The sequence below is a fragment of the Haliaeetus leucocephalus genome, unplaced genomic scaffold (genome assembly GCF_000737465.1).
Source record: "Haliaeetus leucocephalus isolate CR32 unplaced genomic scaffold, Haliaeetus_leucocephalus-4.0 Scaffold295, whole genome shotgun sequence".
Lineage (NCBI taxonomy): Eukaryota > Metazoa > Chordata > Aves > Accipitriformes > Accipitridae > Haliaeetus > Haliaeetus leucocephalus.
This window is the reverse complement of record NW_010972731.1, coordinates 5128839-5141297: the sequence shown is the minus strand read 5'-3', so window position 1 is coordinate 5141297 and position 12459 is coordinate 5128839. Positions and strand designations below refer to the sequence as shown.

General features: G+C 43.1%; 1 protein-coding gene across 1 annotated transcript in view; it reads left to right on the top strand.

The window, feature by feature from the left end:
* TTYH3 (tweety family member 3) overlaps nt 1–12459 on the top strand; it is a 74561-nt gene that overhangs the window by 36241 nt on the left and 25861 nt on the right. Inside the window, exons 2-3 of the mRNA XM_010570294.1 lie at nt 4086–4255; nt 11662–11773. Of these exons, the coding sequence (XP_010568596.1) occupies nt 4086–4255; nt 11662–11773 (282 nt within the window). The remainder of the gene's footprint in view (nt 1–4085; nt 4256–11661; nt 11774–12459) is intronic.

The following is a 12459-nucleotide window of genomic DNA, read 5'->3' as shown; positions in this document are numbered from 1 at the left end:
CTAACTTTAAGGTAAAACTATAAATAGTTCTCAATGTGGCAATGATTAAGACAGCTGTGTTGTTGAGATGCTCAAAAGCTGTAGCTATTTTGTCCTGTGGGTTGAAATTATGAAGTTTTAAGATGAAATAACTTTAAAATTATTGATGCAAGACTAAAAGCAAAACTGCATGCTTTTCAGGAACCACTTGAGGGCTTCAGCTTTGCTCTCAAGTTTCTTAATGAAGTTTTAGTGGACTTTCTAACTAGTAGTAAAATAGCAGTGCTATCTAGAAATAGCTGTCATATATTCCATGTGAAGAAGAGCTGCTTGCTACACCATGCTGCTGTTAGTACAGTAAGGTCTAAAGAATGTGGTAATTGGAAGTTGGATAGGTTGAGGTTGGTAAAACTTGTACTTAATAAACACATGAATAATTTTGAGCCCATGTGCATTCAGAATGAACTTTCTATACCTATTCTGCTGCCAGGACTTCTTGCGTCAAGTAACCTTTATGGCAGAGGGGAGCATGGTGGTGTGAGGAAGGATCCCTAACCCAACACTTCTCTGTGCAGTCATGTGACGAACAAACAGCACTTAAGGCTGTGCTGAATCTTGGCACTTAATGTGACTGCGACCCAATGTTTACCTCCTGTGTTACAGCATGTCATGGCTTTTTTTAGGCTTTCCCTTCTAAGGAAATATACTCAAATGTACCTTGTATATCCCTTTTCTCATGTTGCTTCTCTTTGACTACGTATGTAGGATGGGGTGGAGTATACATCCCTTAAGTGCAGTTTCAGCAGCTAAAATTAGCCTTCCAGGACCACAGTCCACAGATATATTCAGGTAACTAATGATGTGAATCACAGTTTGGAACTTGGAAGCTGAAAGCGGCTGTTTTGTATGGAGATTCTTCATCCAGTAGACAAGGCTGTGGTTTAATTGATCCACAGTAACATAAGGCATGGTCTTGGAGACCAAGGATTATGCTAACTGAAGGCTGATCTAAATATATGTCCTTAGGTGTAATATCAGGACCTATTGGTACCCTATACCTTGTTGAAGAGCCTCTGGGTATTTTTGCAGGAGGTGTTTTTGCAGTGCCCTGTGTTTCTTATTGTGATGGTGCCACTCTCTATATATGGGGACATAGATGTTTTCTGCTCCTTTTTTGGCTTCTTACTCCCATTGAGAGAGCAAAAACCATGAATCCTGGCAACCATGCTGGAGTTGAGAAAGGCTATTAACATTGCAGCAGGCTGTCGAGCACCATCCCTGCACAAGGCCGAGTGTATTCAGGTTTCATGGTGCCTTTCCAAGCTAGCAATGCTGCTCGTGGTTACTTCCCTGTGTACTGCTATTAACTTTCATTTTGAAAGTACTTCCTAACACTGTAGCTTCGTCTCCTGCCAGTCTGGCTGATACCACTTGGATTTACGCTCATTTTCAGGGACTGCTCTGTCTCCACTTCTGCTATTAGTGTCAGCACAGTGGTAAAATGTTGTTCCTCCAAGTTGTCTCCATTTTCCTGTAAGGGCAGTTCATGCATCATTTGCTATAAAGGTTCTGATAGCTCAGCAAATGTTTGAAGACAAATTGATGCTCTTTTGTGGCAAAAGGCCCAGTGCATAATTTTACATTTACTCTGGATAACGTGGCCTTGGATAACCGAGTCCTAGATTTACTGTTGCAGGATAGAGTGTCTTGAGGGTTTATCCAGCCTCACCCCCCCTTTTTTTAAATACTGTCATTTAATCCTGACAAGCAGGCACAGGCATGTCTTTGGTTGTGACCAAGCTTTCACTGCCAGCCAGTCTCTGGGTCCTAAACTGACTCATCAGTCAGAAAGATTAATAACTGCTCTGCTGGATGATTTCACTTGTTGTCATGGCACATATCCATTAATGGAAAACAAATATTCTCTGGAAAATGAAACACAGATCGTGGTGTAGTGGCTAGCCAAGTCCTTTTGGCCAGATGCATAAATTAAAGCATATATTAAGTGTCCCTTCAAAGCGAGAACTTCAGGTTGCTTGCTGCATGGCAGTTTTAAATTTTTTTTTTTCTTCATTTTAATGGGGACTGTTCTCCTACATCTGGAGCTGCAGTGTGAATTTTTTTGGCTGATAAAGGGTTGCTGAGAAGATGTTTTCAACTGAGTTCGTCTTTCCAGTGGTAATGCCTTTTAGCATGTGCAGGAAGGTTGAGGGTGTGAAGAAAGAAGTGCAGGCAAGCAGTGCAGGAAATCTTTGCATTACAGCAGCCTGACGTGTTTAAAAAATAAAGAATATCCCCGAGGAGCTTTGGTATGCCAAATGTGTTAGTTAAATTAGTATTGAGTGCTCGTACATGGCAAGCCTTCAGAAGTGGAAGAATGTGGGGCTCCAAAAGCAGCTTCCCTTTTGCAGGCCCCTTTCTGCTCAGGAACTCAAACAGTGCACGCACCATCTGGCTTAATCATGGGAAAGGGGGATAGGGCTTTTTCCCTTCCACCCCCACTCTTCTCTGTTAAAGATCCCAAAGTTCACTTTCTACAGCGGGACTGAGTTTCTGCTGTTTAGTTTGGGAAAGCAGCACCTGTAAGCTCCCCCCATCCCAGTGCACTTGATGGGCTTTGGGTGGGTTTTCTAAGGCTGGGAAAGCAAACTGCATGCGGCGATGTGGAGCATCTGTGATGCAGCAGTTGGGTTTAACTAGCCTGAATCTTGTTATGTATGGCGATGGGCCCTGCAGTCTGTACACACTGACGTTTGCTTGGCTGGAAAGTATGTTATGTGGCGGGTGTAGTTTGCCAGGATAATAACTCAGCAGGGAGTACCTGTGGAGCAGACCAGGGGGGAAAAAGGGAAAGAGAAGCCTACAAAGAGCAAGTTACTACCAGACCCTGTTAGAAACGCTCACCAGTTTTGTTGAGAATCTTACTTTAATCGCAGCATTCTTTGTTTCATTTCTTTGACCAGGAGAAAGTTATTGTTTCAATCAGGAGGAAGCGTATAAATGTTCTTTAACAAGTTTCTGCATGGGGAAGAAAAGAGATACTGATTAAAAAACAAATGAACAAAAAAGCCCAACCAAAAAACCAAAAACCTTTGTTTTAGGTTTGCTGATACAGATCTGTCTGCCTTCCCGATATTGGGGCAGCAATAGGTGACTTAGGCCCTTTCCAGATATACAAGTCATTTCTCATAAGTTGGCATTTGTCACCGCTACCAAGGGTTTATCCAAAAAACCTTATGGGTAAAAGTACTTCATTCATTCATGTGGGAAGGTGTGGCTGGATTTGGTGTTAGAATGGATTTTTTAATTACTTTTTTTATTTTATTTAACAAAATTGTTTTGCATTTTTGGGTTTTGGCCAGGATTTTCTGAAAAAGAAATTGGAATGGAGTTAAACATTTATTGCTTCCTTTTCCTCCCAGGAACATCTGACTGACTAGAAATAGGTATAACGCAATAACTCAGCTTGTGACGGCTCCAAGCCAGTGTGTCTGTAGCATCCGCATTTGTTGTACCTATGTATGTGGATGGGACATGGAGGGGTTTAGCATTTATTGTAGGTCTGCCTTGAACAGAAGCATTGCATGGGGATTCATTTTTTTTAAAATCAATCTCACCATGTATAATAAATTCCACCCCCTTTCAAACCCACTCATGCACTTGGATTTCTAATGAATAAGCCTGCATATTTATTCATGAAGATTAAAGAACTGTACAGATAGAGGCAGCTGGCTGAACTATTTAGTTAGTTAGTTAGTTATTATTTTTTTCCCCCCTTTAAATCTGCTGACCTCTGATTAGGAGTAAAGAGGAAATCCTTCCTGATGCACTTAGGCTGTTTGCAGACTGGGACAGACAAAATGGCTCAGTTATTTACTGCTTAGGTACAGACTGTGGTTTCATCGAGTGGGATGCAGAGAGGGGAGAAAGTGGGGCTAAAAATCTTCTGTTTCTTTTTTAAAAATATACCAAAACCACAAAACAACTTGTTTTCAGGGTATGCCTTCAGCACTGTCTTATTGCAGAGCCCTCAAACATCTGGGCCCTGATTCACATGCGATGGCTGTGCCGTGGTAAGATGTGAAGCCCGTCTTTGTTTTCCGCAGGCCCTGTTGCTGTTGGGTGGCATCGCTCTCTCCTGCCTCGCTCTGGACCTGCTCTTTCTCTTGTTCTACTCGTTTTGGCTGTGTTGCCGCCATCGGAAGAGCGAAGAACATCTAAATGCTGACTGCTGCTGTACGGCATGGTGTGTCATCATTGCAACCCTGGTGTGCAGGTATGGTTGATGCCTGAAGGGGATCTTCACTGTAACTTGGGGTGGCATATCCTGTGCGTGCATTTTCATGTTTGGTATGCGAGTCTGTAGTTAGGCAATGTTGGCAGTAATCCCTCTTTCCACTTGAGATATACATACATACATACATATATATATGTTTTAAATATCTGTAATGTATTTTCCTCCTTTCTACCACTTGCTGAACTGCCTAACGGTTTGAGCAATGTAAAAAGGAATAGCTAATGTCCTGCTCTTTGATACTTTGCAAGTGGTAAATCAAGGACACTGCGCCCTTGGGAGCTTATCACTTAAATAGGATGAATAGAGCTGAAATATTTATCAGGTCTAGGTGGAGATTTCTTAGAATCTGGTGTCCCAAAAGAATGACTATGTGGGAGAGTAGATTAAGAAGAAAGAGGCACAGATGATTCTTTTGGGTTTGGAAATACTGGTATTTGACTGGAGTGGACATTCAGATTTTGCAGCCTGTGTAAGATACTGCTGCATTTCATTATCTGTACTAATGTGCCATCTCCAAGGGTTGCTAGTAATGGTGCTAGTGTCAGCAACATTTCATGTTGTGACTGAGCAATAGAAGCTTTTGGAGGTGAGGTGAAAAGAAGGGTTGCTGAAAAACAAAATAAAATTAAGTAATTAGTGGAGAACATGTGCAGAAGTTAAAACGAGAGAATTTACGTTTTGTTTGTTTTCTGAGTGGTGTCGCTTTTTTTGGTTTTTTCACTCAACACAGATGAGGATCTGATTTCCTAGAAAGTTAACAAAGGGGCATCCGAAAGCAGGGACATGTCTGCAAACTTCTGGAAGGAGCCTTGGACTTAGTTTATTTTGACTCGGGCAGAATGAATGCTCTGAGCTCTGTGGACATGTGTTCTGAGATTGAGCACTGTGTTTCTTACCAATCCCAAACATAATCTACTCTTGCCCAAGACTCCAGGTGGTGGTAGTTGCCCCTCCGCAGGGCTGGCAGGTTTGGGAGTGATCCTCTGTTCAGAAAGGAGGTAACAAGATTGTATTTTGCAGTGTCTCGTGGCTCACTTTTTGTATTAACCTGCTGATATGGTGGATCTAGTATGTGATCTTTTTGGAGGTGGGCATGTTCCCTGAAGGCCAGGCTTAGCTGTTCAAGGGCTAGATTGTGCTACTAATGCATTTGTGTATTTGTTCTTTTGAGGCACATACTTAAGAGAATAGAAAACCCCTGAAGTATGGAACAAACACTGCAGAGCAGACATTATGTTGTGAGTTTAGCAGCTGGGGATGGATTTGCCTGTAGAGGCAGGGGCTCAGAGAAGGAGAGCTAGTGCACTAGCCAATATTGCCATCTTTGCAGGGAGCTTCTCTGTGCTTTGCTGACTGCAAATAGGTGCCTGGAATGGAAAGGCAAACCAGAGAACAACTTGCAAAGAACTCTCAGCCTTATTCACCTTTCTTTTTAGTGATCTCAGGAGCTTCAGCTGCATCCATTCCAGTCTACTGAAAGTACTGTGGTCCTAACCCTTTCTTACGGAAGCTCTAGCTGATGCTATTTATAGTTTGCTGCTGCTACAGGCTCTTATTAGCTGTTGTTATGCAGCATATGTGTCCAAGACAGCTGATGCAGAGTGTGGTAGTTGTATTTGTTTTTAATTGTAGAAAGGGTAAGAAGGAGGTATTCTGCACATCTCCTAGAGCGTGTGTGAGACCATTTAAAGTTGGAAGGTCAGCGCATAAATTCTGGTAAACTTGATGTAACTCCCAGTCAAGACTGCAAGCTGGAGAACTGCTTAGGCTTCCTTAAAATCTGAACTATTGGTTCTCATCCTTGGCGTCCTATTTGTTTTTGCAAGTATTAAATGCAGGAGTATCCTTAAAACTAAGATTTTACCTGAATCTATAGTGATATTGGATGAATATTTGCCTTGACTTTTTTAAATTAAGTTTTACGTTTCCACTCTGAAGTCAGTGTGCTTGAGCAATAGCAGGTTGGTACCATCCGTGGTGAGTGAAGGTGCTGTCCAAGTGCTGCCGCTCTCCTGCAAAGCTGATATTGGTTTTCTGCCCCTCTTATAGCAGCTGGATGCAACAGTGCACTCGAACCAGGGCCTCTTGGTGCTCTGTGCTCAGCATCTGGCTGGGTATGCAGATACGGCTTCCCACAAGCAAGGAATCTAATCTGTGCTAGCAGGAAGTCCCTGTTAGATACCAACAGCTAAAGATTAGTCCACTGGTTATGTCCTATCCTGGCTATGTGTTACACATAACAGAAGTGCCAGACTGGCAGATGCTGTTGTGTTTCAGAGTGATGGGGAATAAGGCTATTCTGAATGTCTGCCTGACAGTAGGCTGATCTGGGAGGCAGTTTGTAGCACCATATGCAAAGGGAGAGAAATAGCTTAGATGCTGAAGCAGCGAGAGGTCCCAAACAGCAGCTGGTCTGGTCTGTCCGAGTACTGTGAAGTGGACTATTGTCAAGAGCTAGTTAACTCTGGTTAAGTCCAGCTGTGCCTAGTACATGCTTATCTAGGTAGTACTTAATCCCAGAGGGCTCTTTGTACTGTGAATCCTGCTGAGTGCTGTGGATCACTGTTTCCTAATGACTTGATATTTCCTGCTGAGCAAAAGGGAGAATGCTGAGCTAGCAGGAAAGCTTAACTGGTTAACAGCAGCTCTCCAACAAAATGACTCTCTAATGAGTCTTCCCAGTTGCTCTAGCCACAAAGCTGCAGGAATGATTTGCCTAGACTATTCCTTGAATACCTAGTTAATGTCTAGTCCTTACCAATTTTGATTGGGTTTCTGTGTATGGGGAGTTGTCTTATAAATCATCTCATCCACCAGTAAGAGGACCCTAACTCTCCCAGAAGGGAGCTCAGCTCTGAAGGTGGGTAGGAAGCTTTGTGGAGAGGATACCTGAAAGAAATGGGTACAAATAGATGGTGAAAACTTGCTTTCTCAAGTGCCAGTAATAGCGCTTTCCCTTGGTGCGAAAGTGCAAGGTGGTAATTAGACAGACAAATTAACATTCCTCCTGAGAACATGAAGTCTAAAAAGGGCTCTCCTTATGAAGTTCCTGTAATTATAGATGACTTGGTGTAGTTAGATTATTCATTTCTAAGGATGTGATGTGAATGGCTAGTGTTCATCTTTTCAGGCTGGTGACTGAGTACCCAGAGGGGTTTTCACTGTGTGTGCATGGGTATTACAATGGGAGGATCTCTCCACCAAAAGGCACGTATATGCTCTCTCTATCAGATTAACGCTCTGCTGTTCATGTATACCTTGCGTAATCCAGAAAACATTTTTTGCAGGTCGTGTTGCAAGCTAATTTGGAATTACACTTGATTTTTCTTTTCTGGTTCTTTATCAAGGGATATCCTAAGCCTGTGTGGGTCTTGCAAACAAACACCAGGAAAGCTGTTCTCCAGACTTGGATTTCGTGAGTCTTGCTGAAAAGTGATACTGAAGTGTGTTTACACAACCTGCAGTACTTTAAATCACACTGTTTTATCTGTAGGAATACATAGAAATCACGGCATGTTGCTCTTCTGTCTCATGTCATATAACTCTTTGAAGAGCTGGTATAGCGTACTGTCTCTCTCTAGTGTGTTTCTGTGGGTGTGCACCAGTGATGATAGTGTTAAGCTCAGGAGTGCAGTGTTTTCTTGACTTAACGTAAGTGGGTTTCCTAAAACTAACCAAAATGACTGAGTAGCCAAGTGGCTTTTTAAACACAGTATTGAACAGCAGGAGCAACTCTTTAAATGGTCTGTAAGAGCTTGATAGATTGATTTTTAAGATTTTTATTAAAAAATACGAGTGAGAAGGAAGGCAGGAGAGAGGTAGGGATAGTGGAAGTGACAGGAGCCTGACAAGGGTAGGTTTGGGAGGAGGAATTGAGGATGGGATGGTGTGGAGAGGTGCGTGCGTGCTAGGGAGGGGGCGGTGTGACAGGAGCAAGAGTAGCAGAAGTGGAGATGACTTTCCTATAGAAGCATTGAAAATGTGTTGGAGTATCTTTCAGAGGGTGCTAGGGTGGAAAAAAGCTGTGTCATTCAGGAATGCTGTTCTTGTATCCATGCTGCGTGACAGAACTGCAGGCTTCCCCATTTGGTGATGATTTTGTCATCCTGTACTGGGAAATGGATCTGCTATATCTTGGGCTACAGAGCCTCTTGGGGTTTGTGCAAGAAGCCATGTGATTTGTCCTGATCTCAAGGATTTACACTGTTGGGTTAAGATGAGTTGATCTACTTTTACTTTAAAAGAATGCGCTTAAATAGAAGGAGCCCCTCTGTTTCCCTGTAATCAAATAAAAGGTAGTTAAAAACTAGTGCAAATCCTTAAATCTGCTTTAAACAATAGCAACTTACACCAGTGTGTGTAGGCAGGGATTTGAAACAATTGTTGGATTTAGATGAAGCCACATGCAAACAGAAAACTAAACACCATCAGTTCTCTCCTCTTCCCCCACCGGCAGTTCCCCTGCTGCCTGCCCTTCAGCTCTGCCCCCTCCTTGGTCACAGCATGGGTCTGGGCAGCTGCTGGGCTTCTGGGCGTCAGGAATGGTTTCCTTCCCTCCCTAGCATGATAGAAAGGGGAACTGCCACAAAACCGTACAGCTTGCTCCTAGGAGAAGGAATGGCTGTGTAAGTGGCCCTTGCTAGTACAGGGCACGAATGCAGATCTGGTTTTGGCCGGGCAGTAATGGAATAAATTAATGCATTATGTGTAGTTTCCAGTGAATGTGTGGTACGCATGTATAGAGGAATTTGTTACTTGAATTAAATGGCTTTTATGCCAATTCCTGTTGCTCTAGTGTTTTTTCAGGAGTAGTGACTGTGCCTAGAGGGTTAAGGGCAGTCAAAGATGTGGTTCATACAGGGCTGGATAGGAAGCCTACGGATGGCTGCTGGGGTGGTTCTTCCTTGAATAGGGTAACGAGTTTCAAGTCACTTGCCTGTAGTTGCTAGCACTTCACAAATGGTACCTTTGAGTAAACTGGCTAATGTACCTAGCTGTGCTGCATCTTTAAGGACAAGAAGACTGCTGCTACTTCAGAGTGCTGTTTCTGAGTCTTTTACACCAAAATAGTGCTACTGTGCCGGGAATGCTGAGAGCCAAGCAGCAAGTTTTGGGCACTTACCAAGCCTTTGCTGAAAGAAAAGGCTTCTAGTAGCTGTAATAGGCTGAATAAAAATTGCTCACCCATTAAAGGGGTCAGATTTGCATATTCAATGTCAGGAATGTTCTGGAATTTATTTGGTGTCTATAGTAGGAAAAAAAACATTGAAGTTTGCTGCTGCTCAGGAGAGTGAAAGAGTCTGTGTGAATTTGTTTGCTCTGATAAGACAAGGGGCAATTCAAGCCCAAGGTTTGTGATTGCAGTGATGGGATGCTGAGTTGCCTTATCCTAAGCATAGCTCTGGATCTGCAGTCTCTCTAGTTCAGGAGGAGGGGGGTGTTGTGTCTCTTTTTATCCCCTCCACTCCCCTGAATCCTAGGCATGCGTTATCAAGCTCTGATAATAGCTGTAACTAGGGAGGAATGCAGAGGGCTTTTCTCTCTTTAATTATCAGCATCATTTGCATTAGGAGAATGTTTGAGGAATGGTGTTCATGAAGAAAGAGACTGAGTTCTTGTATTAACACTAAATATTAAGAGTTACAAACCTACTGCCTCTCTTTCTGTATATGATGTAGGCTGCCTATTGTCCCTGGAAGGCTCTTCAGCTGAGGCTTTTATGGGCCAAGCTCTCTATAATTAACAGAGATTCAATTGCTGGAAAAAGTGTGAAGCTGACACAGATTTTCATAGTGGCTCTGCTTCCAGTGTGTGATCTTTGCTTCCATTTCTTATATGTATGAGGAGAAAGTAGAAATGCAGCCAAGTGAACTATATTGTTCTGCTTGCTCTGAAGTGGATGAGCCCAGGAAAAGAAGGATGGATGCTGTCTTACTGCAGGAGAGGAGTGAGAGCAGAAACGGTCGTTTGGACTGCAGATTGATGTATGTGCCAGAGCAAATCTGTTCAAGGGTCAGTTATTTAGACAAAGCCCACTCTAGCCTGTCTGCTTGGGTTCATTTCCCAGCTGGTGATGCTGGTGAAGAATGCCTGACGTCCTTTAGTGACCCTTCCTGTTAAACAAAGGCACTACACTTGTTCTGAAAGGTGTTGTTTGGCTTGTTTTCTTCCTCTCTTATTCCTCCTTCAAACCAAGTAGTGCTATAACCCAAGCACAAAGTTGTTGTGAAGAAACTGTTTCATCCAGAATAACTTTAGATTTACACCGAAACCATCACCACCACCTTCCTTTCCACTACCACAAACACAACCTTGGTGTCTTGAGAACCTTCCCAGAAAAGACCCTGGGTTCTCTAAAGGGTAATGTTTGTTTGCCCTGAGTTTAGTTGTGTGACCCCTTCACAAGTTCTTTCTTCTCCTATTATTAGGAGAAATGGGTTTGGGAAGAAGAACTGTGAGTTCCTGCAGTGATGGGGTAATATAAGAGGTATTGCTGACTTGCATGGGATAATCTGCTGGCTGTAGTTCATCTACAGGATCTTCCTCCTTTAAGTGAAGCTTAAGCTAATATGGTTTACTTCATAATTGGGACAGACTGATATACGTGGACAGTTATGGTAAATCAGCCTATAGGTGGTAATTTGCTAAGCAGCTGGAGTTGAATTGTGTCTGCAAGCTTGAAATTCACTTGCTTTAAAAATAAATAGTCTGTTGTCCCAGTAAGTTATTAAGCCTTCCTTCCCAGTACTCTAAATCAGTGAGACACAAGTGCTCTAATGGGAAGATAAATCAAGATAGATGATGTTCATAGGTACTTCACAGTGTAGAGAAGAGGGCATGGAAAATGTATCTAGAGGAACCACCACCACAGGCAAGTAGTCAATGCAAGCTCTTTGTGTCCTGCTTTTAAAAAAAGTCATGAAACAATCGGTATTTCATGTCCAGAGAAGGCATGCGCCTCCTGACATAGCAATGGTAGCTCTTGCAGGAGCCACTGGAGAGCTGCTTGGCCCGATGGATTTCTGGTTGCCCATGGCTAGGTCTGAACTCTCTGACAGTTCTCTAACAGATTTTCATTATTGTACCATAAATGACACATACATATTGAGAAGGGATGGTGTTCCACTGTTCATCATATGGATGCTATACAGAGAATCAGTGGCTGCGTGGAAAACACGGACAAATGTTTACAGGTGAATTTTTTTAGTGGTTGTTGAAGATGTTGAGGAGTATGACTACCCCAGCTACCCTCTGGGAGGCGAGCGGCTTTCCTTTCTGTGGAAAGTGCTGATGTGACTACCAAGGGCGCTGTAGTGTTAAGCCATGCATTATATAGCTTGCCTTTTAGCTTTAACTCTACCCTTTCTTGTTTGCTTTCTCTGCAGTGCTGGAATTGCTGTTGGCTTCTATGGGAATGGAGAGACCAGTGACGGCATTCATCGGCTGACGTACTCGCTACGCCATGCAAACCGCACTGTGGCAGGTGTCCAAGACCGGGTAAGCACTACGAGACACACGCTAGCGAATGAGGAGTGTGGGAATGAGCAGACTTGCTCAGCACCTCTTCTCTTGTATCTGGCTGTGCCTGTATCTCTTCCTATTTTTTGTTAGTCTCTGGACTTAGAGATGTGCTAAAATTTCCATTATGGAGTGGTGGTTTCTTCAGCTCTTCTAAAAATATCAAAGCAAACACAGCTTGTTAAATGAAGTCTTCTCTTTGCTGGGTTTAAAAACAGCTTCTCTTCCACACCCGGAAGAGGAGGCAGGCCAAAGCAGACAAGTCTCTTAGTAAAATGTATCATTTTAGTACAATCAGTTGTTCCTCTGCTACTTCTAATTTCATGGTATCATGCTGCAACCCTCATGGCTGCAAAATGTGTTTGCAAAATGTGGCTACATATGTTAAAGGCTCGGCGGAGAAGCCACCATAGGACTAATTGCAAGCAATCTGCTTTATAGGTGTTTATAAGTTGCTTTTGAAGGGTAAGCAGTCTGAGCCTCTTAAGACAGATGACTGGTAATCTGGAAGCTGTCCATGACTTGCTAGTAAGAATGAATCCTCTTTTACTTCCTTGACTTCCTGTCTTTTAATTATTTTTCTCTTTTTTTCTTCCCCTTCCACCCCCCCCCCCCCCCCCCCCCCCCCTCTTCCTCTCTCTCTCCTCACACGCATCCTTCCACTC